Source organism: Euphorbia lathyris, chromosome 2 (assembly GCF_963576675.1).
Source record: "Euphorbia lathyris chromosome 2, ddEupLath1.1, whole genome shotgun sequence".
Lineage (NCBI taxonomy): Eukaryota > Viridiplantae > Streptophyta > Magnoliopsida > Malpighiales > Euphorbiaceae > Euphorbia > Euphorbia lathyris.
The window spans coordinates 20,816,879-20,844,743 of NC_088911.1; the positions used below are offsets into that span (position 1 = coordinate 20,816,879).

General features: G+C 35.7%; 5 protein-coding genes across 5 annotated transcripts; 3 read left to right on the forward strand and 2 right to left on the reverse strand.

The window, feature by feature from the left end:
- The first annotated feature begins 27 nt into the window (after positions 1-27).
- Positions 28-2,265, forward strand: LOC136217181 (uncharacterized). Its single transcript, XM_066003766.1, has one exon. The coding sequence runs from the start codon at positions 74-76 to the stop codon at positions 2,060-2,062; it is 1,989 nt and encodes a 662-aa protein (XP_065859838.1). The 5' UTR covers positions 28-73; the 3' UTR covers positions 2,063-2,265.
- Positions 2,266-6,719: 4,454 nt separating this feature from the next.
- Positions 6,720-11,025, forward strand: LOC136217184 (uncharacterized). The gene is made up of 7 exons (XM_066003768.1): positions 6,720-7,101; positions 7,528-7,827; positions 8,110-8,318; positions 8,399-8,447; positions 8,571-8,660; positions 8,812-8,874; positions 8,997-11,025. Exons 1-7 carry the CDS (start codon positions 6,934-6,936, stop codon positions 10,665-10,667), a joined length of 2,550 nt encoding a protein of 849 aa, XP_065859840.1. The 5' UTR covers positions 6,720-6,933; the 3' UTR covers positions 10,668-11,025.
- Positions 11,026-11,266: 241 nt separating this feature from the next.
- LOC136217185 (autophagy-related protein 8i-like) lies at positions 11,267-13,091 on the reverse strand. Its single transcript, XM_066003769.1, has 5 exons — positions 12,977-13,091; positions 12,811-12,866; positions 12,654-12,706; positions 11,637-11,755; positions 11,267-11,554 (listed from the first exon to the last, which is right to left on the reverse strand). The coding sequence occupies exons 1-5, from the start codon at positions 13,014-13,016 to the stop codon at positions 11,445-11,447; spliced, it is 378 nt and encodes a 125-aa protein (XP_065859841.1). The 5' UTR covers positions 13,017-13,091; the 3' UTR covers positions 11,267-11,444.
- Positions 13,092-15,851: 2,760 nt separating this feature from the next.
- On the forward strand, positions 15,852-26,942 carry LOC136217186 (uncharacterized). The gene is made up of 20 exons (XM_066003770.1): positions 15,852-16,039; positions 16,174-16,484; positions 16,567-16,690; positions 16,774-16,856; positions 17,010-17,218; positions 17,308-17,416; positions 18,301-18,383; positions 19,019-19,228; positions 20,273-20,626; positions 20,972-21,143; positions 21,675-21,866; positions 22,252-22,458; positions 22,546-22,638; positions 23,233-23,447; positions 23,708-24,262; positions 24,369-24,449; positions 24,536-24,621; positions 24,764-25,486; positions 25,833-25,986; positions 26,094-26,942. The coding sequence occupies exons 1-20, from the start codon at positions 15,919-15,921 to the stop codon at positions 26,155-26,157; spliced, it is 4,146 nt and encodes a 1,381-aa protein (XP_065859842.1). The 5' UTR covers positions 15,852-15,918; the 3' UTR covers positions 26,158-26,942.
- Positions 26,666-27,573, reverse strand: LOC136217187 (chlorophyll a-b binding protein of LHCII type 1-like). Its single transcript, XM_066003771.1, has one exon. The coding sequence runs from the start codon at positions 27,571-27,573 to the stop codon at positions 26,770-26,772; it is 804 nt and encodes a 267-aa protein (XP_065859843.1). The 3' UTR covers positions 26,666-26,769.
- Between the last annotated feature and the right edge of the window lie 292 nt (positions 27,574-27,865).

The following is a 27,865-nucleotide window of genomic DNA, read 5'->3' on the forward strand; positions in this document are numbered from 1 at the left end:
AAAAACCTCACCACACTCTCAACTATTACTATAATATTCCATTCACGTTTTCGTATTTCCACATACACTTCAAATGGATCCCAAAGGTACTATTATCTTCACTACCGTTGGCAGAACCAACTATGGCTTCGATGTTTTCTCCGTCAATCTCCCTTCTGATCTCAACCATTCCAAACTCTCCGATTCCTCTGAAACTAGGCTAACCGACGGCGTATCAATCAACTATAATGCCCAATTCATCAATCACCATGATCAATCCATTGTCTACGTCTCTGAAAGAAGTGGTTGCCCTCGAATTTACTCATCTTCAATTGGAGTTCCCAAAACTCAGCAGCTTCCAACTGCTGCAGAGAGCCTTTTCCATGATCGTCCGGTTATCAAGAACAACCGTCTCTACTTCATCTCAGCTCATGAACAGCCTCAGCAACCTTTTAAGAGTTGGTCTGCTCTTTACTCCTCCGATCTTGATAATCAAAATGGGGATGTAATTACTCGCTTGACACCCTATGGAGTTGTTGATTTCAGTCCTGCAATTTCTCGCAGCGGGGATTTTATAGCTGTTGCTTCCTACGGGTCTCGTCCTTGGGAAGGTGATTTTCATGAGCTGCATACTGATATTGTTGTTTTCAAAGAATCGAATCCGGAGAAAAGAGTGATTGTTTGTGAAAAAGGTGGATGGCCTACTTGGTCAGGTGATGAGACTATTTACTTCCATCGCCAAGCTGATGATGGATGGTGGAGCATTTTCCAGGCGAGTTTCCCCGGGGATCTCGAGTTTTCTGAGTTTCCACTTACTCCAATTCGAGTTACTCCACCAGGTGTTCACTGTTTTACCCCAGCGGCTATGCATGATGGTAGCCGAATCGCCTTGGCGACTCGGCGGGGCAACCAGACTTACAGGCATATCGAGATATTTGAACCGGCGACAAAGACCTTTTATCCGGTTACCGAGACAACTAACCCAAAATTCCATCACTATAACCCATTTGTTAGTCCAAATTCAGAGTTTCTAGGTTATCATAGATTCAGAGGTGAGTCATCTCCCGGCGAGTCGATGATACCAAATATCGAACCAGTGGTATCTCCGATCAAGGGTTTAAGAATGCTGCGCATCAGCGGATCATTTCCCTCGTTTTCTCCCGCCGGTGATCTCATCGCCATTAATCCCGACTTTGTAGACGCAGATGGAGGTTTAAAAGTCGTGAAATCGGACGGTACTAAGCGATGGAGTTTACTGAAGAACCGTGTAGCCTTCTGCAACTGCTGGAGTCCGACGGAGAAACACGTGATCTACACATCCATTGGCCCAATCTTCGAGGCAGTAAGAACACCTGTTCAGGTTGCACGCATCACATTTCACCCTTCCGATCTGAATAACGGCGATCGCGACGAAATAGCTTCCGAGATCAAGATCCTAACGAGAGAAGACACAGGCAATAACGCCTTCCCGTCGTGCTCACCAGACGGAAAATCTCTGGTATTCCGATCCGGCAGGTCTGGCCATAAAAATCTCTACATTATGGACGCCGTTGACGGAGAGTGGGAGGGAAATCTCCGACAATTAACGAACGGGCCCTGGATTGATACAATGCCGAGCTGGTCACCAAAAGGAGACCTTATTGCATTTTCATCAAACAGGCACAATCCTGAAAACCCAGCGATATTTAGCATCTATGTGATAAAAACCGACGGCTCTGATCTAAAGAGAATACACGTGGCAGGAGTGGAGGGGTCGAGTGAGGTTGATAAGGAGAGGATAAACCATGTTTGCTGGAGCAAAGATGGTGAATGGATGTTGTTTACGAGTAATATGGGTAGCGTGACAGCTGAACCAGTGTCAATGCCCAATCAGTTTCAGCCATATGGAGAGTTGTATGTTGCCAAGTCGGATGGAAGTGGATTAAGGAGGCTGACGTGGAATGGGTATGAAGATGGGACGCCAGCGTGGTTTCATGGAGATGATAAGGATCTTGATTTTGGGAAGTTGCATTTGGATGTACAAGATGGGGATAGGTTGAATGGTCAATTTGATGAGCCACTGTGGATCAAATGTGATATCTGATACGATGACGTTTTTGTTTATTTTGTATTCCAAGTTTTTTTTTTTTTTTGAAAGATTGTATTCTGCGTTTTATTTATATTTAAGAGGACAAATAAAAAAATATCGAAAATAAAAGGCCAAATAAAAAGAATCAATAAAATCCATGGTCCAATGTAGACATTATAATTTATTTATGGTATCATCAGCTACAAATTCTAGTTTGAGATGGGTTTATATTCGAAATTAATCAATTTTAATGACTTGTAATGGAGATGGAAAAACAATAAGATATATTAGAGCGTACATAATGGTTGTAACATTTGTTTGTTTGTTACATTGAGGTGCCAACTAAGCAAAATAAACTTTCATACTTTCATAAAAAAACTCTCCACTACCGTACTTATTACTTCAAAAGATGTAGAGTCCACTTGTCAATTAAAAAAACTGAAACATAATTTATAATTATAGATCTAGGTTTTTTATAACTAATTATTTAAAAAATATATGTTAAAAAAAACAAATATGAGTGGCTGAGAGTTGTCTGCCATTTCTTAATTGAGATTGAGGGCTGAATTGCCTTGTATGGCGCGTGCACACGTATGCAATGCATCAGTCCCTGCGTTGAATTACAAACCACATCCTACAGCTGAAGTTTTTCCAATTGGTCCCACTAATTTCTTTGTTACTATTGTAAGTAACTCACTAAAAATTATAACAACAAAAACACAATCTCTCTAACAGTTGGGTGTTTACAAGTAACAGACTTGTAACACACATTAGACATGCTCTTAGATATAAAATCAATCTTAAAAAAATGAACCGTACTATTTGCTATTTTTATTACGTTTTCATTTTCAAAATAATTGTCACATTTAACTAAATCACACATTAAGTTTATGGAATATAGACTAAAATATTTTTTTTATCCCTCTTTATTAATGATAATTGTGTAAACTTCCTTGGTCTGAACCACTCACGAGTGTTGTTGGGATCGGCGGGGTCTACTCTGATATCAAAGTCAGTATAGTATTTAGGAATAATAAGGATAATTGACAAGAGTTTTTGTGAGAGTCGGGAAGCATACTTATAATATCTCAGAGTTTGAGTATTTATGTAGATTTTTGTAACTTTTTGGCATTAATGATGTTCCATTCGAACAGTCATGTCATTATTCCTCTTAAAGGCTATTAATTTCCATTTAAGTATATTTATTCCCATTTAATGATGGTTGTACATGCACCCCTTGATATTCTTGGAACCACTAAGACGGATGTACGCTGATATGAAGAATAATAGCTGGCCTCTTTCATTCAACTCTTTTCGTCGTATCTCTTTATACCTTTATATGGCGTATTTTGTTATGGTTCACATTGCGTGGCATAATGCTGGAGACTTCTTCCATTTTTTTATTATTATACATTTGCCTCAAGGATAATATTCGGATGTTATCAGAAGCCCATTTGAAGGACCAAAGAAACCCTTTATGGCTGTTCAACTATATAGCTTGGGCTGGACATTTAATGGTCTTCTGTCAAGCACGGTTTTCCTCACCTCTCACGCATGAACACGTCTTCAATTTCTCTCGTTTTATGAAGCATCGTGTTCCATTTCTTTTAAAATGTCATTTCTTCCTCAAACGAACTCCTCATGTCTTTTCACTTGCATTCTTTCTCCTTTTGGCAATTTTCGGCGAATTCTAGTGATTTTCTCATTGGAGTTTGTCCCTTCCGTCTTCAAAGTTCTTCTTCGGCAGGTTCTTTCTCAAGCTTTGACATGTAAGTTTTTCCTTTTAACCTTGTAGTTAATTTTTGTAGCTTCAATTTTTTTCTTTCCTCATGGTTTTGGGTTTTTAGCATGAGTCGAGATGATACTCATGAGTTGTACAGAGAGGATTATGAGAGTACATAGTTAGAGCAACAATTGGTTTCTACACCTATTATCATTATTCAAAATTCTGGAGAAGGAGAGGAAACTAGTCCATCGGCTTATAGGAAAAAGGGAGTGAAAACCCTTAGGATGGAAACCATAGGTTCTTCAGTATCTTAAGGAGCCATTACCGTTTTGAAAAGTCTTTACCCTTGGATGAGAGACCTTGAATGTGTGGTTCCTGGACCCCAATATCGTCCTACATAGCCACCAACAGATGTTTCACGATCTATATTAGCCATATAGATAGGGGGGTTTCAATATCTGATATCCGAGGTGATAGGAGATATTTACAATCGTTTGAAATCCTAGTGGGCCAGTTTCATCATAATGGATGGATAGATCTTCTCTATGACTCCTGTATGATGAGTAACTTGAGATTTCGGGCGTTACATTCTATGACTCGGTGAAAGGTCGAGAATTATGTTACCTTTCAACGGAAGACAGGATACAACCCCTTCCACTCCAAGGCGTCTAACATCCACGATTGGGTGAGTACATATTTTTCATCAAGGAAGTGGAAACTGTACCTTTAAGATTCCCATATCATGGAACTAGAATCCAAAACCTATATGACCATTGTCTTATACATTTAATGCTGAAGAGGCAAAAGTTGTGAAGTTGCTTAAGTCAATTGAGAAAGGTTTTTGGTCGTTTGGAGAGCTTTTAGAATTTATTAAGGCGGATGTGCCTTTGGTGGAAATGCGCGAAGGGACCGTGCTCTATCGTATCTGATAGGTGTTACAAGTTTGTTACTTATAATACACAACCATTAGAGATGTGCTTTTTATTGTTACAGTTTTTAAGTAAGTTGCTTGCAATAGTAACAAGGAAACTATTGGGGCCAATTGAAAAAACTTGAATCGCAGTAGGTTATTTGTAATTCACGCAGGGGTTGATGTGTTGCATATGACGCACGAGGCAACTCAGCCCCCAATCGGAATTAGGAAGTGACAGACAATTCTCTACCACTCATAAAATTATTTGTTTTTGTTTAAAAAACATATATTTCCAAAGGTAAAAACATACTTATCTTTTTATTAAGAAACTTGTGAAAAAACTACATCGGTAATTACAAATTTTGTTTCAATTTTTTAATTGATTAGTTTTACTTACATGGTACAAATTTTATTTCAATTCTTTTAATTATTTATTCTTTCCATTTTGTTTAAGATTTTATATTTTTAATTGATTAGTTTTATTTAATTATAAATAATTAGTCATTTAATAATTTTATTTAATTAATAATAATTTAATTATTAAATTTTATAAAATGAATATTGAATTAATTATTTTATTAAGTATATATTAATTTAGTGAATTAATAAAATTGTATAACAAATGGATCCCACTAACTTTTGACATAATAAAATATTATAATGAAGTATTTTTTTATGAGTGTTATTTGTGCTGAGGTGATATCTGATTATAACAAATAAATGTTACAACCATTATACATGCTCTAATAGATCTAAATATATAAATATAGGATATTACACGTCAAAATTTTACAAATGTGTAATTATTCTTCAAAAAAATAATAATAATTATGTATTAAATGAAGTTAAATTTGAGGAAAGCACATATATTAGACTAGTTTTTTTTTTTTTTTTTTTTGACATATGACTAGTTACTTACTTGGTGGAAAAGTTTGTTGTTTATTGACTTGTCCGGTCGTTGTGTATTCTTGTTCACCAAGTATTGACATTTGTTATTTTATTTATTTTTATTTAATCTTGTATGTAAAAGTTTTATGATATGTTGAGCAATTTATCTATTAACTAAATTAATACCATTTAAATATTTATTAGCGTAAATAGTTAATTTTTCTGTGTTTTTTTAATATACCAGTCCCTTCCTCTTCTGTATTTTTTTAAAATATTTATACATTAATATATAAAAATAGATGAAATTATATAGACGAAAGTATTAAAAAATTGATTAAAATAAAATTTAAAAATCATGTAATAAAGTGACGGATCTATTAATATTGAGTAAAAACACATCCATTTTGTAATTGATATCCTATTTATTAATGACAAATCTAGAATTCAATATACTTGTCCATATTTTTTTTTTAGAGATTCTTGATATATTCAAGATATAAAGCGTAAATCTGTCATTGTTGCTTTTTTTTTTTTTTTTTAAAACATTTGGTTTTATATCTGTTTACACCTTTAAATTTGGTAAATTTTATTTATTAACAATGTAAACTTTTAAAATAATTTAACATACATATAAATTGATTTTAATTTGTTTTGGTAAGTTTTGTTTATTGACACTCTAAACTTTTAAAATAATCTAAAACACATTTATAACTGGCTTTCAAAATCTATCACACATCTATAGTTGGTTCATTCAAATATCATGCACACAAAATTATTGATCTAACATTTTTAACAGACGAGATGACATGTGCGTGCAAAAAAAGCACGTGAGTTCGTTCTGTATGTCACTCATCTATCAAAAATGATATGTTCTTAAAGCCAACTATTAATGCATAATATGTTATTTTAAAAGTCTAGAATATCAATAAACAAAACTTATCAAGTTTAAGAGTGTAAAATATACATTAAACATACCCTTTTGTCTTTTTGGTTTCAAGCCGAGATCATTTTTTTCAACCTGTGTATAATTCGGTTTTCGAACCCATGGTTTTGGTTCGGGTAAAATCGATTCAGTTCGGTTGTACTAATGAACAGCGACCGACCCTCAGCCCTAATTATTTTAAATTTTTAATTAAAATTTCAATTACTTCGTTCCCCTTCATCAGTTCATAATAAAAAAGATTTCCAAATCGGATCGCTTCAATCCCCAGTAGAAATAATCGAAGTCGAATTTTGGAAATTGGATTTGTCTCTTCCGATTCTCATATTTTCTATCTTTCTGTAAACCCTAGATCTCCTGTGCCCGATTACTCTCCGTCATCTTCATACAATCAAAGCCCTTATCAATTTGTGAGAGTCATGGATGATAGTTGTGCGGTTTGCGCTGATTCTCTGGAGTGGGCGGCTTATGGAGCTTGTGGGCACAGGGAGGTATGCTCAACCTGCGTGGTTCGCCTCCGTTTCATCTGTGGTGATAGACGGTGCTGCATCTGCAAGACTGAGTCTCCCGTTATTTTTGTAACCAAGGTTGGGGTTCGCCTTTATATGTATTATCAATATGAGATATATGCAATTGCTCAAAGCTTCTTGCATATATCTTGGCTGTATTGAGGACCTCATTTTCCATTTTATCTTGTGGAATATGTTATATTCAGCATAAATTACTTATTCTTGAACTATTTTATTAACTTCTTTGTAATCCTAAACTGAATTTATTTCATATGTAACCTAAGCATAGAGGGGACATTTTTTTTCTTTACTGCAGTGTTGGGCATTGATTTGAAAGTTGTATCACATTGCTTTCCATTTTCTGTTTAATTGTTGTTAATTTTATGCCTTGAAGCTGGTTTTTTAGGAAGAACTATTGAGATTCATATTTTTGTTTTTACATCCATAACAAATTTACAGTTTATGAATTAACATTTCTGTGTTTTATTTTGGCTGATGTTGTAGGCTTTAGGAGAATATACAAGGATGATAAATGACTTTGCGGTCTTGCCATCTGAACCAAGGGAGGGTCGACTTGGATCATACTGGTATCATGAGGATTCGGAAGCATTTTTTGATGATGTGGATCATTACAAGATGATAAAGGCTATGTGCAGGCTTTCTTGTAGTGTATGTGACAAGATGGAGGAGGTGAATGATGGCTCAAAACGTCGAGCAAAGTTTAAGAACATAGAACAGTTAAAGGGTCATTTATTTCATCGGCATAGGTTGCTAATGTGTAGTCTGTGTTTGGAAGGGCGGAAGGTAAGATCCATCTATTTTGAATCTTAAATTGTTTGTTTTTGTTCTGTCATTTACTGCTTTGATTGGTCATATATTTACAAAGCATCGAGGTATTAGCAGTATGGCATTTACTTTGATGTGCCACTTGTTCCTTAGTTTGTTGTTCTTAGGAATAATTGTTATTGTTTGTCTCTTGGAGTGGATTGCATGTTGTTTATTCATCACTTGATTATTTGCTTGTGTTTTATCCATTATCCTTCTTTGGCTGCATGATTTATTTTTTGATTGTTCTGTGTGTTTTAGGTTTTCATTTGTGAACAAAAGCTATACACTAGAGCACAATTGAATCAGCATGTAAGCACGGGTGATTCTGAGGTTGATGGAAGTGAGAGTGAGAGAGGTGGATTCATGGGGCATCCCATGTGTGAATTTTGTAAATCCCCTTTCTATGGAGATAATGAATTGTACACGCATATGTCCACTGAGCATTATACCTGTCATATATGCCAAAGGTAACATATGCTATAGCGTATAATTTGGAAGACATAATATGGTGGATAATCTCAATGAATTTCTATTATTTTAAATGCAGGCGGCATCCTGGACAATATGAGTATTATAAGAACTATGATGACCTTGAGGTATGGTATTTGTATTCTACTCGTGTTTTCTTTACCTATTTAGTTCTTAGATTGTCACTACCACTTGTTTTCAAGCAATGTTGAACAAATAATATTTCCCTGACAATTGGAAGTTGGTTATAGATTCACTTCCGTCGTGAGCATTTCCTATGCGAGGATGAGGCTTGTCTTGCCAAGAAGTTTATTGTCTTTCAAAATGAAGCAGAAATGAAGGTGATTTCTGGTGCATACAACTGTTGTTGGTACTATATGACCATTTCATATAATATGCTCGCATTAATTTTGGGCTTATCTTTGTGTGAACGTGTTTGTTTGTTGGAACTCTGTTAATGTATGTTGAAGTCATTGACTTGGAATTTTTCAGCGACATAATACCATTGAACATGGGGGGCGTATGTCTCGCGCTAAGCGCAATGCGGCTCTGCAGGTATGTTTTATTTCTCTAATTCACAGCTTCAGGGGACAGGGGTGTTTTCCTAATGGCATTTTTAAGCTTTTTGGCTTATTGATCATTGCCTTTTGTGTTTCTCTTTGATTTGTGCAAATCAGATTCCTACAAGCTTTCAGTTTCGGCGAAGGAGTGAACAAGATCATCATCGGGGAAGGGGAAGGGGAAGGGGAAGGGCAGTGGCATTCCATCATGATCAATATGATGATGAACTATCTATAGCTATTCTAGCAAGTATGGAAAGTGCTCATTCAGAAGGCACATCTCATGATCCATCATCGTCATCTAATGCACAAATAGTCTCTGATCATGGAGATGCTGATGATATTGATCCATTAATTCAGCCATTTGAATCATTAGCTGCAACAGATTCAGAAATGCCTTCTAGATATCTTCAAGCTTTGGGGCAAGGTTCTAGGAGCACACCTTTGGAAGAATCTTCCTTTCCTCCTCTCATGAATACAGGCAGTAGTCAACAACAAAACAAACAAGAAACAGAAAGTTTGCCTAATAACACAATGGCAGCACATCTCCGACGCCAAAAAAAAAATGTAAAGATTCCCAGCCCAGTTCAGGCTGCTGGCAGTTTCACTCAGGCATGGCCAGCACCAATCCGTGCGAATGCACCTGGTATTTCAGCTCAATCTCGGCCTAATATCAATGCTGCACCTGGTATTTCAGTTCAATCTCGGCCTAGTATCAATGCTGCACCTGGTATTTCAGTTCAATCCCGGCATAGTATCAATGCTGCACCTTCAACTTCACGAAGTTCTGCTGGTGGACCCGCGCTGTCTGGTTATGCAACTTCTGTTCAGGCTCAGGCCCGACCAGCATTGATTCAAGGACATATCTCAGCTGGCCCTACAGGAAATTTAGGCAGCAACAATAGGATAATGCATTCTGCATCAGCCCCAACTCTTTCTGAGAGCAGATCATCAAAACCATCCATTTCTGATTTCCCTCCTGTTTCTGCAGCACAAGTCCGCAAAACACCACCGACCAATTCAGTGGTCCGTAATGTGGAGGATGTTCAAACTGCAAACAAATCGTTGGTGGAAAAAATACGGGCTGCTGTTGATTATGATGAGGAAAAGTATGCTTCTTTCAAAGACATATCTTCACAGTATCGTCAAGGTTCAATTGGCACCGGAAATTACCTGCATTATGTGAAGCAATATGGTTTGTCGCATCTTGTTCTTGAGTTGGCTAGACTTTGTCCTGATCCTCAGAAGCAAAAGGAACTGATAGACACCTATAATGCTAGTGTGAGAGGCAATGGTTTGGAAGTTGATGGATCGAACCTTGGCAGTGACCGTAAAAGTAATATCAACACAAAGAAAGGTAAGGGGATAAATGGTGAAGGTGGTAGTTCTAAGGATAAATTGGCTGATAGTGTCTTGAGCACAGTCCGTGCGCTTCAGACGCAGTATAATCCACCACAGGAGGAGGTAGAGGTGCTGACAAAGGATGGGTATCGTGGTACTAAAGGGAAGGTGCAAGAACAGGCGGACTTGAGCAGCCTAAATGTTTCAACCTCTGCTGGGAATGGATCTAATCAGAATGCTAGAGATGGGGGCAGTGGGAACAAGCAAAGAAAGAAAACCTCAAAGTTTCACAGGATGAGACTTGGTGATGGTTCAATGGCTGCAATGGATCTTAGAAACTCGGATCCTGATCCTGATCCCGATCCAAATCTAGCAGGAAGCCAGTCAGATGGAGGATTACCTGTTCGGGGTGTCTGGAAAAAAGGCGGTCAAAAACTCTTTTCATAGTCTCTTATTTTTTTGCTGGCTAAAGGTTTATGGGAAAGGGGAATCAAGTGGGGAAGTTACAGAGATCGCTTTGATTTGGTGACTTCACTTGTTTTGTCATGTTTAGAGCTCTTCCTAGTTCTCTTTTTTCTTTTTCTTTTTCTTTTTTTGCTAAAGATAATTGTTACAGTGGGCTTGCTTGGACAGGGCTAGGCTAGCCCCTTGATACTTGATGACAAAGTGTTCATAAAAATTACTACGTAAATGTTTGTTGAAATGCTCCTGTGTACGATGCGTGGATACTACTTGAGAAAGAACACGCAGTTGTATTGAATGTATCACTTGTTTTTGGATGAAGCTAGTAAAGACATTTTGAGTAGCTCCTCTTACTAACATTTGCTATTAATCTTCAGAGCAATCTTTTTACCTCATTCAGCCTAGCAAATGGAAATGGCTCCATCACATATTTACTAATGTGGAAATCTCAAATTCACCTGTCACGAAGCAAAATATTTTGGTGAAACGATGCGAGAGTTTCAGCAGTGTCATCACATTATCCTCTTTATCAAATACCTGTAAACTTGATGTGTAAAGTTTCTCACTTTGTCATAGAAAATAAGTGATTCAGAACTAGTCTTGATTGCAGTAGATCAGTGAGATAGAACAGTATAATACAAACAGAAGAAAAAATAAGTTACAGTATTCGGATGATGTATAAAGGAGGGGCCTTTCTTACAGCATGAAAGAAGCCCTGATGTGTTCAAAGGGTGTACAAGATTTTATTTCAAAGGGCCTTTCTTAAACATAACAAGTATGAGCACAACCAAAGGTTTTCTCGCTGCTGTAGCACATGTACAGAAATCCATCCTCGTCCTTGAAGGATTCATAAAGAGAGCCCATCAGAGTACCTGCACATACATATTTACATTATTGCAAATTCTAGCACATCACACGCATTTTCTGAAACAATTTAAGATATTCAAGTTTTACCAGTTTGAGGCAAGGTATCCTTCACAAAAACAAAAAGAGCTTTCCCTGGTGTCAAATGAAGTCTCCTGTTCAGTACATGAATAAACTGCCCCACTGACATATCTCGAGGAACCAGATATCTATAATTGGAAAGCAACAACAAAGATATGTGTTCATTATCAGAAGAATCAGAATGGGAACAAAATAAATATAATTCTAATGGAACTAAAGGTGGCAAAATTACACACAACCAGATTATACAACACGAAATTAACACGTAATTTTAGTATTTGAGTTTAGCTTAGCAGGTAATGTGTAATTTTTAGGTTGACATGAAACTGACACACGAATTTTTGGATTGGGTTAAGGTTGATATGCTAACCCAAAAACGACACAAAATGATACGAATATTTAAAATTATTGTTATATTCTCATGTATTTATGTCATTTTATTAATAAAAATCATAAAATTATAATTATTATTTGCAAATATGATTCAAATCTCTTAATTTATTATAAACACATTACATGACCCTCTATCATGATATTAGCAGACTTTCGATGATTATTGTTAATATACTAATCTCGAAATGACATAAAGTATTTAAAAAATAGTATCCTATCTTATTATATTTTTAAATATTATCATTAATATAATGACTAACAAAATTACATAACTCAGAAAATACAATAACAGATTAACACGATAGTGACACGAAATTTTTTGGATTTGGTTTGGGTTTACTCTTTGTAAGACAAACTCGAAAATGACACAATAATTGTCCTGCAACATTCATAATTCTGCACCATACTAGTGACTTGAAGAAGCTGGTGTAATTATTTGATTGTTATTAGAAACACATTTTAAACATTTTAGACATGATTGAGTAATTGATGTTAAACATTTTTTTTTTTTTTTGTGTGTGTGTGTGGATATTATGAATAAAACTGCACTTCAAAGAAAACGATTAGGGAAAATATGGATATTATCCTAAAATTAGCTGAAATTGGGTTAGAGATCACAAAGTAACAACTTACTTTTTCTTTTCCATTTGGGGGAGATCAGTTTTGCAATACCTCTCAGCAATTACCTGCAAAAATCAATTGATATCTTGTGATTAATACCAACATTATATGCTGAACTGAACCAGAATCTTCCAAACATTACAATTAAAAATTACAACCGTGAACTTACTGGGACTCTGTCGGGGTATTTGGCGATAATATCACGGGATTCTTCGAGTCTTTCCTCTGCAATTAGAGAGCGATTCATTCATGATGTTGAATCATAACCAAACAGATAAGAGAAGAGAAATTTGAATGGTAAAGCAGAACTAATAAAGAAAAATAAAAAATCAAACCGAAAGAGAACTCGTCCTTGAATGAGATGATCTTCGTCATTGTTTCAATCAGACAAACGCAGATATTGAATTTCTCGAAGAGAAGAGAAAGAAAGGAAACGGATACTGCACGGCAATGAACAACAACACTTGGTACAAATAAATAATATAATTAATAATTAACCGCTGAGTCATGGGGTAAATTACACTTATGGTCATTCATTTTATGTTCAATAACATTATAGCCACTGAACTTTAAAATATTATAAAATTCACTCAATTTTGATATTTATTAACATAAAGTTATTAAATTTTATTGTTTACTAGCATACCAATCAAGGACAAATTACAAATCTAGTCCAACTGAAGGGTCCATATATTTGATCCACTTTGCTTTTATCTCACCAAATTTGACATTTTCATCCTTTTTGGACAAATATAACTCTAGTTCCATTCGACTTCTTCTTCTTCTTCTTCAATTTCTGATACCAATCGTTAGCGACTTTTAAGATTATTGAGTATTCTAAGTTTTGGAAAGGAAATACAAAAAAAAAATGAAGCTTTCCCGTAGAAATTGTATGTTTTTAGCTTATACGTCTGTTTTTCTTGCTGGTCTTGCCTCTTTTTTCCATCTATAACGGTATTGTTTCAATTTCCTCCATTTTCCCCTATTTTCTTTCATTGTTGTCGCATTTGTGATGAAATTTGTCGCATTTCCTCACAAATGCGACAACTGTTGACAACTATTGTCGCATTTGTGACGAATTCGTCACAAATGCGATATCGTAGCAGTTCAGTTGTTAGATTTTTTTTTTCTTTCACATTTTTTGAGCTTTCCATCCAATCCTCTTCCGCAAACACTAATTCTTCAATGGTTGAACGAAATATAATCTCTTCTCTCTATAAACCACCGTTTTTTCTCTCTTCTACAAACATAATCTCTTATTTCTCTCTTTTAAAACCACCGTCTTTTCTCTCTCAAGACTGAGGAAGAAGGTGAATTGAAATAAGGGTATTCTTATCCAAATTGGATAAAAGTGTCTAATTTGGTGAGATGGAAGCAAAGTGGGTCAAATATGTTAATAAACCCCTTCAAATGAGCTAGATTAGTAATTAGTCCAAAAATCATTTAACTTTTAACTCTCTAATAGCAAGTAATCTTTTATTGTAGTATATATTCGAAATAATTTTAATTCTTAAACTTTTTGGTTTGAAATTTATTTTAGTATTGTTTGGTTAAATAATGATGTGAGAGAATTTTCAGGGTAGGTTTTTAGGTGACCTTATCAATTTAACATATATATCGCCTGAAATAAGATAGAGAAAAAGATCAAAGTAGGTGTCGGATACTAACAATCTCACTCTGATGTATAAATTAGCAGAGTTGAAGAGAACACAATGATGTAGTTAAAATTAGGATTTTATAGAGTATGTATGTGTACCCTTTAGTTACATAATAGACTTTTCTATTTATAGGATGTTAAGTGAAATCCCGGTAAGTTAATAATTTGGATGCCTTAATGAGGCTCATGATACGTATTAAGATATTAATGGGAATGCTTGATGCCAGGGTTAGTGAGCCTTGTTGGATTAAACCGCCATCCTGTGATTCGAGGCGCATGGATTGATGTATGTCCGGGCTCATAAATCTTCCTTTATTGGTTCACGTGGTTACGTCGGTTACATTAAAAACGTAACATTCTCATTGATCCACATGTCATCAGACATTATTTTGCATGTTATCAAGAGAGAAAGTGATCGTATAAAAAGAGAAAGCTTCGAAAATAACAATTTGAAAAAACGAAAAATATAGCTCCATAGTAAATGTGATTACAAATAAATTTAATTTTTAAATTTGCCATTACGATTATTTTGATGTCGTTTATTTCTATATAATGCCATAATGTGATTAAAAGGCAAAGTTAAATGACTTCTAATTTTGAAGTTAAATAATAATAATAATAATAATAATAATAATAATAATAATAATAATAATAAACATTTAAAGTCTTTCTTCCAAGAAATTTTTTTAAAGTGTTTATTGATTTTTCTCTTATTAAATAGCATCACTTAAAAATTTAAATAAAAAGTTCTTCTATTAAATTAAAATATTTAATTTAAATCTATGATTTCAATATTATTAAATAATATTTTTCAATTTATTACTTATTTTTAATATTTATAAAAAAATTACATCATTTAACACTTTTCAGTATAATAATATTCAATATCTAAAATTTAAAACTTTCTTTTTAAAAACTTTACTTTTAATATTAATCAAATAATAATAAACATTTTCAATATTAATAATATTAAACACTTAAAATTCAATATTTATTTTGTTTCCAACAAATCTTTAATTATTTATTTTGTTTTAGTTTTAAGACTTTAGAACAACTCTAATGATATGATTGGGGAACCAATTTGTAATTTACTACACCTCAACTAGAATTGTTGAAATTACTATAGCCATCTTTAAGAGATTCATTCAAAACAATGAGTCTTCTGAAAGAAATACGTGCAATGCAAGTGGAACACGCAACGAGCGTAGTTGTCAAGCATGCATGAAGCGCATTCGACACTAAAAAAACGAACATTTGTGATTATTTAGCGGCCCTCTCGTCTGATTATTATCTCCAATGCTTAAAATGATAAAAGGCCGTATAATATATAATAAGTATATGGAATTTTATATGGATTAGTTACATGAATTCATAATTAACTACAAAATTATATTATAATTAAATCAGATTTTCAAAGTTTGTTGTTATATTTTATATATAACAAATACCGTAATTATGCTTTCTCCCAAGGATGCCCTTAGGCCTATTAGTTTTCGTTCTAGCCCATTGATTGTCGTTTCTTCCTCGTCGAAAACCAGCCCATCAAATGATGTTTAATTGAATCGAATGAACTTTTCTTCGTTGAAGTAGAAGACGATAGTGACACACAAGAGCAGCAGCATGGCGGAGCAGCAGCAGAATATGCGGCGGCTACAAAGTGGGCAGTATCTCGGCGAAATTTCCGCTCTTTGTTTTCTTCACTTTCCCTCTCACCTTTCTTCGCTTCCTTATCTCCTTGCCGGTACGCTCTTCTCTTCCCCTCCCCAACTCTAAGCTATTTCCTGACACTTGATTGAATAAGCTGAAATGGGAATTACTGTTCCAGCTTATTTCATATATTCCAATGTTATGACATGCATTCTTCGTTTCAATCAGGCACGGGTTCGCAAATGCTGCTTTATAATTTAGAAACAGCAAAGATAATAGAATCGTTTCAAGTATTTGAAGGGATTCGTGTTCATGGAATCACTTCTGGATTCGTTGATTCTCCACAACCTCAAGGATCATCTTCTACTAAAATTTCTTTCGAACTTGCTGTCTTTGGTGAAAAGAGAGTGAAACTGTTTAACTTACAAATTGAGATAAGATTGAAGTCAAAAAATCAAGTAGAAGTTTGTCCACATTTAGCTTTAATTCATTCCTTGCCAAGGTTTAGCCATTGGGTCTTGGATGTTTCATTCTTGAAGGTAAAAGTTCTTATATGTCATCTCCCAAATAGTATTCTTACTTCATGTCTGAAACCTGTTGCCTTTCTTCTTTAATTGGTAGGAGAAACATTCAACCTCTTCACACGAGGAGGAAAGCCATTGCCTTGCCATCGGATGTAGTAATAACTCCGTTAGTATCTGGAATATCTCAAACTCCAGTTTAATTCTTGAAGTCCAATCTCCAGGTGACTTTTGCATAATATAGTTATGGCTTATCCTTTTTGCTGGTTTTGTTTTTTATATGTTCGATCATTTTCTATAACTGTAGAAAGGTGCCTTTTGTATTCCATGCGGCTGTGGGGTGACAATCTTGAAGGTCTACAAATTGCTTCTGGTACCATATACAATCAGGTGGCTAATCTTTCCTTATTCTAAATAGCTTTCAGCTCCATTAAATGATACTACTAGCATTCTCATTCTGCAATGTTGGATTGAAATTGTAATGTAGCGTCCAATTGAATTATTGATTACAAATAACATGATTTTTTTTACTGGTTAGGACAGATCATTATCTGGAAAATCGTCCCTCAGCACAGAACTTCCACAAGTTCCTTGGAAGAAGATGACGTGCACTGTAACTATTTGTGCCCCAATTCTTTCCCGCTGCATGAAGCTGTGCATTTAAGTAGACTTATCGGACATGAAGGTTCAATATTTCGCATTTTATGGTCCCCTGATGGATCCAAACTGGTTTCAGTCTCAGATGATCGCAGGTTCAGAAGCTCTCTGACCTTTATTTCCTTAATATTTCATTTTCTGAGAAGTGACTGGATGAGATAATACATGTCACTCATTTGTGCAGTGCTCGCATCTGGGTAGTTGAGGCTGAACAGAGTGATTCACCTAATGGAGAGGGCTCTGTGCTATTTGGTCATGCTGCTAGAGTTTGGGACTGCTGTATGTTTGGTTCGGTAAGTTTGGTGAATTCTTTGTTCACCTTTAATTGAGTTATAATCTTCCTAATTATGTGTGAAAATGATATGATGGACTTTGATTTATGGTCGTTGCATGAAAGTATCATCAATAGTGGATTTCTAGAAACATTCTTCTTTTCTGTAGTCAAGTTATTCATATATGCCGAAAGCTTTTAATTGATGTGTTTTATTAATTGGAATTCTCTTTTTTTCTTACTTAATCATTTGTATCTTATAGTTAGCATTATTCAGCCTGATCACGCTTCTTGTCTTGGTGGTACCTGATTGTAAATTTTCTAAGTCTGCTCGGTTTGTGATGTTATCCTGCTCGAATTTGGTAACTCTTAAAAAGTGAGACTAATTGCCCATGACAGACATTAATTGAATGAATTTCGGCTTTATTTTTACATCAATTCACATGTTTGCAAGTAAGAACTGATGCTATCGTTGAACAATGGATTATTATGAATTTGGAATGGCTCTTCCTTCTTTATTTATATGAAATATAGTTAATATTGTGTTGTTTTGATACAAGCTTCAAGTTTATGTACAATCTTAGCTAGCAGGTTGAGCTTCAACTTAGATTGTTTGCATGTTTACTGTATGAGGGGCCCTCCTTTTGTCATTTGTAACTATTTGATTCGCAAGCACTTGTTTCAAGTTCACAGTATTGCAAGTTATATTGGCACAGTTTGGCATATTGTACTGTGCCACGTCTTTATATAAAACCTTTACTAGATAATGAAGGATTAATAACGAATCACTACTCTTTTTGTTGAGTGCTTCAAATATTCTATTGGTTCTTCCTTTTCTTCTTCCTCCTCTCTAAACATAAGCTCTCTAATTTTGGATATGACTCTTTCTTCGGTGATTACTATTAGTTAATCATGACTGCTGGAGAGGATTGCACATGCCGAGTATGGGGATTGGATGGTAAACAGCTCAAGATGATCAAGGAACATATGTAAGTTGCAATTAGGTTCTCTCATATTTCTTATATAAAATCACTTGAATCTTGATGCATACCTTCGAATTCTTTGGCATATATCTGGAAATAGAGTACTATTAATTGTAATTATGAAATATGGAAGTTGTTCCTATAATCATCTAAATTTTTTTCAAGTCATATCCAACTAGTAATTCTCATTAATCTCGAAGAAAGTTTTTACTTTGTATTATTTCTGTTCGCAAGGCATTTGATTTATATCAATATTGGAATTTTCCTAGGAATCTGTTGCTCATGGATGAGAACTATAAAAACTGCATCACTTTTACCTTTTAAATTTTTCCGCTCATTATAAATAGACAATGAACAGGAGTTGAACCTATTTTTACGTTTGGATTCCATGATACTTCCACTTGCTTTCTTTGTTACATAAACCAGCTCTGATATTTTCTTTTCCTTGCTGAGTGTTAAAGCATTGTTATGTCACCAGTAATTTGTTCAGTGCCAGAATGTTTTGCAATCTAGGTAGGTAGTATTATTAAAATTTGCAGGCTAATCATGAACATGAATTATTGTCTATCCACGCATTCAATATTATATCTCAATATAATTTAAAATTCAATTTAAATGGATAAATATGGTTATATGTGCAGAGGGCGAGGTGTATGGAGATGTTTGTATGATCCAAACTCTTCTCTTCTCATTACTGCTGGATTTGACTCTGCGATCAAAGTGCATCAACTGCCTGCTTCTTTTCTGCAGAACTTGGAAGGACAAAATGAATCAAATCAGTTCATTGACAGAACAGAGATAATTACTAGTCGGATCCCAAATTCATCAGAGGATTCTGGTCTCATGGACAGGTAATACCCTGTACTATTGGAACATTCTCAAGAAAGACTTCCTAATTTTGTTGAGTGCAGCTCATATTCTTAGATAGTAATACAGACATACAGTTCACTAAAATCTATTGCTTAAGGGTGGAGTTTTTGAATAGGGACAGCCCTTCCCCTCCATTCACAACGCCCTTACTGTACAGTACAACTTTGACTGTCCAGAGTAGTTAGGTTTATAAGGTCAAATAATTTGTTTTATTTTTTTAATCATGTCATCATTGTATAAGAAATGACCCTAACTACTGTAGCATACTATAATTGGAAGACCTGTCTAACCATGTTAAGTGTTTTGTTCTTCTCTGTCGTCTTCATTTCTATCTTACTACTTTCACTTATACTTGTACAAAGACAAAAGATAATTTCTTTTTGTCAGCACAATAACATTATAAGCTTATAAAAAAAAGTGATACAACTATCTGGTTGATGGCAACAGCCAACAGGGATCTTTCTAGATAATGCTTTATTAAGCACACCATCCTTCGGTGATGAGATGGTCACAGGAAAAAAACGTTTTCACCCATTGAGAAAGATGTGCACTGATATTTCAAGTCGTTGGTGTTTTTAAAGTGAAAAGCGTCTGATTGTTGTTAACATTTTTAGATGTTGTTATAGACCATGGAAATAGAGAGAAATCCATGGGATACCATGTAGATTAAGAGCATACATGAATATATTAAACTCAAGATCATTATATATATATATATATATATATATATATATATATATATAAGGTTCTCCCTAAATTACTCCTATAATTAAGCAAACATAGAGATCCTACTAGCAGCCATCTAGCTGTCATAGCAGCCTTAGGCATGCTTAGATTTATTACATTGACTTATTGTGTAACAGATGCTATTGGATTCAATTGGGTTGATGTCATGGCATCTGTATTATTGAACCAAAGCTCTGTCTCGTTGCCCCCATACCTTGTCCATTTTGAATTTTCATCATTTGTTATCTCATCTTATCGAATGTAAATTCTTACTGGAAACCATGGCTATTTTTTTGCAGCAAAAGTGAATACGTGCGTTGCTTGGAATTTTCATGTGAAGATACTCTTTATGTGGCCACAAACAATGGATATCTTTATCATGTTAGATTAACACAAGATGTGAAATGGACTAACCTTGTCCAGGTCAGTGAAAAGGTGCCAATCATTTGTATAGATTTGCTGTCCAGAAACTTGGCTGGGAATTCCTGTAGTGTAGATGACTGGCTTGCTCTGGGAGATGGTAAAGGAAAAATGACGATTGTTAGAATTATTGGCAGTGTTTGTGCTCCTGAAATGGATTTTACATGTACATGGTCAGCTGAAAAAGAGAGACAACTTTTAGGGACCTACTGGTGCAAGGCATTGGGATATAGGTAATTTCTGTTCCTCATATTATGATAACGAACGATGATTAACATTTGATCTATCCTTTCGCTATTCTCTTTCTTAGCTTTTTTTAAGTATACACCAGGAGAAAAGGTTTATTTCTGTGTCAGTTGTTGCACCATCAACAACAAACATATTTTTCAGCTTATTGCTTCAATGCTCTATGGGAATTTAGTATTATTCTGCAATGCTTTCTGTAATGCCATTGTGCAATGCTGCCAGAATTCAGTGGCATTATTGACTAGGAGATGCCATAATTTTGCTTCTGCTTCTTCATTTTTTTATAATAAGAAAAGAAAAAATATAACCTGCCAGTGTTCTCTCGTATCAAGGTTCATCTTTACTGCTAATCCAAGAGGAGTTCTGAAACTGTGGAAGTTGCATGATCCTTTACTCTCTGTTTCTCACAATTCTGCGAGAACTTTTGGTGTGTCCCTTGTAGCAGAATTCACTTCAAGTTTTGGTTATCGGATAATGTGTTTAGATGCTTCTTCTGAGGATGAGGTATCTCTCTCTCTCTCTCATGTTTTCGTTGTGAATTTGAGACAAGTTAGAATAATATGATGATGAATAAGAACTCACTATCTAGGCTCCGTTTGTTTGCCGCAAAATATTGGGTAAGGGAACTATTTTTGTTGGAAAATAAAATATTTTCTGGTGTTTGGCTACTACAATGGAAAAAGAGAAGAAGTGGTGGGTGGCTACTATTTCAAAAGGGTAAGAAGAAATGGAGTAGGGTTCCAAAAGACTTAGGAAAATGTTTTACTCTTTTCAAAAGGGTAAAACATTTTCCTCACTTTCTTCATATATTTTTTCTATTGAGTAACCTAAAATTTTCCCTTGACTTATTTTCCTAAGCAACAAACACCGGAAAATCAGGAAAATATTCCTGCACACAATATTTTCCGGCAAACAAACAGGGTCCTAGTTTCATTGCTTATGAGGAAAAATGCATTTAAGAAAAAAGAAAAAGATCTATTGATCCTGTAATGCACAAACATAATTTCATTTGCTCCTTGTTGTTGTATTTTGCAGGTTTTGGTTTGTGGGGATCTTCGTGGTAATCTGATTATATTTCCTATAACGAAGGACTTGTTGCTGAGCGCACCTGCTTTAGGAGGAATAAAAGTATCTCCTCTGAGTTGCTTCAAAGGGGCTCATGGAATATCAAGTGTTTCCAGCATTTCCATATCTAAATTAAGCTCCAACGAGATTGAGATATGCTCGGTACAGTGAAAACTTTAGCACTTAGATATGCAATAGTAACTTTAAGAATTCTAGCAGTGACATATTGTTCTAATTTCGTATACCTGCTTTTCCTTTTTACTAGAACAAAAGCAAATAAAAAGCTCATATGAAATTAGCATGGATATGATCATATTAATGAGGAAAAAGAATTAATATGTACCCTTCCAAGAGCAATAGCACCAGACACTAGGAAACTTTTCATTTTAGTTTGTATGTACTTGTGCATGCATGCTTGGATGTTAATTTTGTATTGTATGCAAACCAATATTATATATAAATTTGTGCATGGGTTTTTGCATATTGAATGGTTGATTGTATGCAAACTAATCATTTTACAATTTTACTATTGCGAGTCTTCATTCAGACTGGAGCTGATGGTTGTATATGCCATTTTGATTGTGAAGAAGATAAAAAAACCTTGGAGTTTATAGGGATGAAACAAGTGAAAGAATTGAGTTTAGTTGAATCTGCCCCTGCCAAATATTCTCCTTATAGTTCAGAAAACATTGGTTATGCAATTGGCTTTGCATCAACAGATTTCATAATCTGGAACCTAATGACTGAGGCGAAGGCGAGTCTCTTAAACTTTTCATCCATCCCTGCGATAATACTAGTGCTGCATGGATAATTCTTTGATGCTTAAGGATGTGTGGAGCAGGTTTTGCAAATTCCTTGTGGGGGATGGCGGCGGCCACATTCATATTATCTTGGTGATGTACCAGAGATGAACACCTGCTTTGCATATGTAAAGGTACTCCTGTTTTTCATAGTTAAAATGTTCTTCAATAGGAACTAAAGAGAACATATGGTAAAATCCATAACTATACATTCAACTATGTTTGACATAGATTTCTAGAGTTCAGTATTATTGTGTAGGTAGATAATTCTTGCTGGTACTTGACAGAGATCATGATATTCGGAGTCAAGTTTAGGATCAAACCAGTAAAGGGCAGAGAATTTGGCACTTACAGTCTCGAAACGGAAAATGCATGTGATGGAACCAATTGAACTAAAAGCTTAAGCTTATAGTTAATGGCCCACTTCATATTAATATCTGGCACACCCCCAAACGCGAATGCCCACTGGGCTTGAAGCGTGCACAACACAGTACCTTAGTCAAGATTTTATTCTTTTTTCACATCCTACTATTCTTTTTTCTTTTTCTTGGGTCAAGATTTTATTCTAGTTGCTTAAGATTGGCCCGTGGAAATTTCTTTCTCATAATATGATTTCCTTCTCCAAAAAAACAAAGTACCTTAGAAATAAACTGTGAGATGATTGTTGACATATTGTATTTATGATCTCTGTTTTCTTCTCATTTCTTGCTCTTTGTTTTCTATTGAAGGACGATATAATATATTTTCACCGACAACTGATACCACAAAAAGAGATGAGGATATTTCCCCAGAATTTGCATATTCAATTTCATGGGAGAGAGGTGCATTCCCTGTGCTTTATATCCAAAAATACACCCCTTGAAGAAAATGTGAAGAGTGGTCTTTTTGATAAATCAAGATGGATTGCTACTGGCTGTGAAGATGGAACTGTGAGGTTGACTAGGTATGCAATACTTGTGGCCTCTTGTATGTAGAAGCCTTTCTTGTCTTTTTTTTTTTTTGGGGGGGGGGGGGGGGGGGGGGGGGGGTTGTTTTGTTTCATTCATACCTGGAGGATTGATATAAATTATTCTTAAATTCATTATATCCTAGTTTCCTTTCTTTTGCTGCTGCTCTTGACTCATTTTTTCATATTACTGGATTATAGTAGTTATTTGTTCCCTTTATTTAGTCAACTAATCTTGCCATGGGTTTTGAGTGTAGGTATATTCCAGGAGTTGACAGCTGGTCCTCGTCAAAATTGCTTGGAGAGCATGTGGGTGGTTCAGCAGTAAGATCAATATGCTTTGTGTCGAAGATGCACATAATTTCTTCAGATATATCCAGTTTGTATGATGGGAGAAGTAAACAAGAGAAGATAGATAATCCATTTTTACTGATATCTGTTGGTGCTAAACGGGTTTTAACATCTTGGCTTTTGAGAGATAGGGGGCTAGACAAGAAGGCACACCCTCTTATTGAACAAGGAGATCACAATGAAAATGGGTATATGGCTCATATGGATGCATCCTCATCAATGTCATTCAAATGGCTTTCCACTGACATGCCTGCCAAAAATTCCAGTACTCTAAGAAAGGCAAAAAATATGGAGAAAATAAGAAGATTGAATGAAAATATTGCCAGCATAGAAACTGAAGGAAAATCTAGATCTCCATTACAAGAACAGAGGGACGCAGAATCAAAAAGTTCGCTTAAAGATGAAGATGACTGGAGATACTTGGCAGTCACTGCTTTTCTTGTGAAGTGTACTGGTTCTAGGTTAGACGGAAGTGTAACCATACTAATGTTATAGAACTTTTTATCTTTCCATTGAATTATGTAATCAACACAACATAACAGAACCCCTTTATTTTCTTCATTTCAGGTTGACCTTCTGTTTTACTGTTGTTGCCTGTTCAGATGCTACACTTGCATTACGAGCTCTAGTTTTACCACATCGTTTATGGTAATTAAGAACTCTAAATCTATGATTTTTATAAATCCCTTAATTAGTTACTAGTTTTCACTCTCGTTTTTCCTAACCTGTTACAGGTTTGACGTTGCTTTATTGGTTCCTCTGTCTTCACCAGTATTAGCACTGCAACATGTTATCGTTCCTGCTCATCTGCCTTCTGGAGGTTTGGTTACTTGATTTACAATGTCTTAGAACTTAGCATGAATTTTTTTTATACTGACAATAAAGTGAATAAGTATTGATAATATGATGACCTCACTTCGTGCATGGAGTTGCTAACTTCAGAATACACTCTTGATTTTCAGAAAGCACTTGGATTGGGAATGTGTACCTCGTGATAAGTGGAGCAACTGATGGAAGTATTGCTTTTTGGAATCTAACTGACAGTATTGAATCTTTTGTGAGGCAGTTGTCAGCCCTGGACACAGAAAAACTTGTAAATTGCCCAACTAGGCCGCGCACTGGAAGAGGAAGTCAGGGTGGCCGGTGGTGGAAATCGTTAAGCAAAAGCAGAGATAAGAAAGAACCCATTGATGATTTAGCTCAAGGTGAAATGAGAACTAACTGCCTTTTGGTTGACCAGGCAATGGTTGGGCCATCACCAGATGATGCTGAAAGTTGCACGATGGATTCTCAATCTATGCATAATGTTAATCTTGATTCAGAAGTGAATAATGTTGATACTGTTCCTCAAATTTGTGAAATACAGCCTTTACATGTTTTTAGTAATGTTCACCAATCTGGTGTAAATTGTCTCCATGTTTCAGACATTGAGCATTCTCAGAATTCTGAATACGGTTTTTTCTTTAACGTATTAAGTGGGGGTGATGATCAGGCCCTTAACTGTCTGAGGTTCAAAATATTACTGTTGTCAACAGGTGAGGATTCTGAAATTGTCAAGACAGGCATCATAGATGATTCCAAAAATATGAAGTCTATTTATTTTGGTCAATATCAGACCAGTAAGTGCAGAATAAGATTGGCGTATCATGACAAAGTCACTTCAGCTCATAGCTCTGCCATAAAAGGTAAACTTTGGAATGGTAGTTACGTTGATTTGTTTAATATCTTTGACTCCTAATCATTCTCTCAGTTCAGACCTTTATTGGCTGCTTTTTAATTGCTCCTCATCTCTTTTACACAATCATGGCTGGCTAGTCTATTTTATCTGGCATTATAGAAGGTCTTAACAATTTTGTGGCTTATATAATCATGATTGTATTAGGTGTTTTTTTGTCGAGTTTTCTGAATTAGATGATTCACTGATGTTCTTAGGACATCTGAACCTTCTGAGAAGAATTTAAATAAGCTGTTTTATAGCAAAAGCATACTTCTATAGTGGCTGACTGGTTGGAATTGTCTTATCTCATGAAGGTGTTTGGACAGACAGCACTTGGGTGTTCACAACTGGGCTTGATCAACGTATCAGATGCTGGTTTCTTAAGGAGCATTGTAAATTAACTGAATATACCAATTTGATCATCAGTGTCCCTGAGCCAGAAGCATTACATGCCAGAGCCTGTGAAAGGTCAGTTAAGTTATTTTTTCTTTATAAACTGAAAGTAGTTTTCTAGCGCTCTACGGTTATCTTTCAAATAAGTGGTCTTTTACCTATAAGTATCGTCTTTTATGCAGAGACCGGTATGAAATTGTGGTGGCTGGAAGAGGGATGCAAATGGTCGATTTCTTGGCATCCTAGATGTGATGCAATTGGTACCGATGATTAAAAGGTTCTGGTGTTTGAAGTTATTTGTTTGGTACTTAGAGCTGCATATTCATCTCTGGTACGTTGTTACTAACCCCAGACCTCATTCACATCACAGCTGAGATACTGATAGCTATAATTACGCTCTTCAGCACCCAAACTTTACATATTTGCTTAACCAGTTGTCATGTTCTGGTTGTTTACATTTTCAACCAATTAGCTATACTCGAGTTGTGAGTAGCAGTGCGTTCGGTTAGGTTCATATATGGTTTTTCCTCCCCAGTTAGGGAGTGGGCCAAATGCCAAGGAAGACAAGTAATGAATAGGTAGTTAAACGTTAAGACTTCAACTAAAACAAGGCTGAGGTCTTTTTGATTGTTATATATTGATTTCTGGACTTGTAAATATTATTTATTTAATCTCTTCTACTTGCTGCATCTTCTGGGTGTGTAATCCATTTTTTTTATTGATACTGCTCCAATTCATGAACTGACTCAGATAATCAAGATAATATACTCTTGCCATTAATATACAATTAATTGTATTTTACATGATAAAAGTATGAGCAGGCAGATGTTGGTGCTTAAAATGCACAACTTGAACAACTCACTTTCCTGGGGCAAAGTTGGTGGCATAAGCCCAGGCATTGTTGTTAACAGGATCAGCAAGATGGTCAGCAAGGTTCTCTACAGGTCCTTTCCCAGTAACAATGGCTTGGACAAAGAAACCAAACATTGAGAACATAGCAAGCCGTCCGTTCTTAATCTCTTTAACCTTAAGCTCAGCAAAAGAGTCAGGATCCTCAGCAAGTCCTAGAGGATCAAAGCTGCCTCCTGGGTACAAGGGGTCAGTCACATCACCAAGTGGCCCTCCTGCAATGCGGTAACCCTCAACAGCTCCCATCAATAAAACCTGGGTCGCCCATATAGCCAAGATGCTTTGAGCATGGATCAGGCTAGGGTTCCCCAAGTAATCAAGACCACCTTCACTGAAGATTTGAGAACCAGCCTTGAACCAAACAGCCTCACCAAACTTAACTCCATTCCTAGCAAGAAGCTCTGGGAACACACATCCTAAAGCCCCAAGCATTGCCCACCGGCAATGGATAACTTCAAGCTCTCGGTTTTTGGCAAAGGTTTCAGGATCAGCTGATAATCCTGCAGTGTCCCAACCATAGTCACCGGGGAATTCACCTGTCAAGTAAGATGGGGCTTCCCCGGAGAATGGACCGAGATACTTGACACGATCAGGGCCGTACCAGGGGCTGGTAGATGGTGCAGCCTTCTTTCCTGCAGTCTTCCTCATTGAGACTCTCTGAGTGCTTCGGCAGATGGTTGATGAAACCTCAGTCTGTGCATTCTGAGGAACAGCTTTCCCAGTGAAAGTAGATGAGAGATTCAAAATTGCCATTTTTGGAGTTAGGTTGGGATGCTGTTGAAGTAAGAATATATTAAGAGTTGATGGGATGAATGAAAAGATGTGAAGATGAGGTATTATATAGGGTATGGTTAGGTCCACAATCATATCCATGTGGATCTTCCTCCTCTTCCTGATTGGCAATTCTGTTGATTACATGGATGCCTGAGAATCCTATTTACTTGCCTATCCAATCCAATCCCAAACAACGGTGTGGATTTTGCTCAAATGATTACCTATATCTGACTTCACCCGTTGGGTTGGGGTCCCTTATGCAGGTAATGAT

Bases quoted from the DNA above. Each gene is read 5' to 3' on its own strand.
- LOC136217186 (XM_066003770.1), top strand. From the start codon at position 15,919: ATGGCGGAGCAGCAGCAGAATATGCGGCGGCTACAAAGTGGGCAGTAT. The intron at 18,384-19,018 runs GTAAGTTGCAAT...TTATATGTGCAG, and splicing joins AAGATGATCAAGGAACATAT to AGGGCGAGGTGTATGGAGAT. The intron at 24,263-24,368 runs GTTAGACGGAAG...TCTTCATTTCAG, and splicing joins GTGAAGTGTACTGGTTCTAG to GTTGACCTTCTGTTTTACTG.
- LOC136217187 (XM_066003771.1), bottom strand. From the start codon at position 27,573: ATGGCAATTTTGAATCTCTCATCTACTTTCACTGGGAAAGCTGTTCCT.
- LOC136217185 (XM_066003769.1), bottom strand. From the start codon at position 13,016: ATGACGAAGATCATCTCATTCAAGGACGAGTTCTCTTTCG. The intron at 12,707-12,810 runs GTAAGTTCACGG...TGATTTTTGCAG, and splicing joins AATACCCCGACAGAGTCCCA to GTAATTGCTGAGAGGTATTG. The intron at 11,555-11,636 runs GTAAAACTTGAA...ATGTATGTGCAG, and splicing joins GGATACCTTGCCTCAAACTG to GTACTCTGATGGGCTCTCTT.
- LOC136217184 (XM_066003768.1), top strand. From the start codon at position 6,934: ATGGATGATAGTTGTGCGGTTTGCGCTGATTCTCTGGAGTGGGCGGCT. The intron at 8,661-8,811 runs GTGATTTCTGGT...GGAATTTTTCAG, and splicing joins AAAATGAAGCAGAAATGAAG to CGACATAATACCATTGAACA. The intron at 8,875-8,996 runs GTATGTTTTATT...TGTGCAAATCAG, and splicing joins AGCGCAATGCGGCTCTGCAG to ATTCCTACAAGCTTTCAGTT.
- LOC136217181 (XM_066003766.1), top strand. From the start codon at position 74: ATGGATCCCAAAGGTACTATTATCTTCACTACCGTTGGCAGAACCAAC.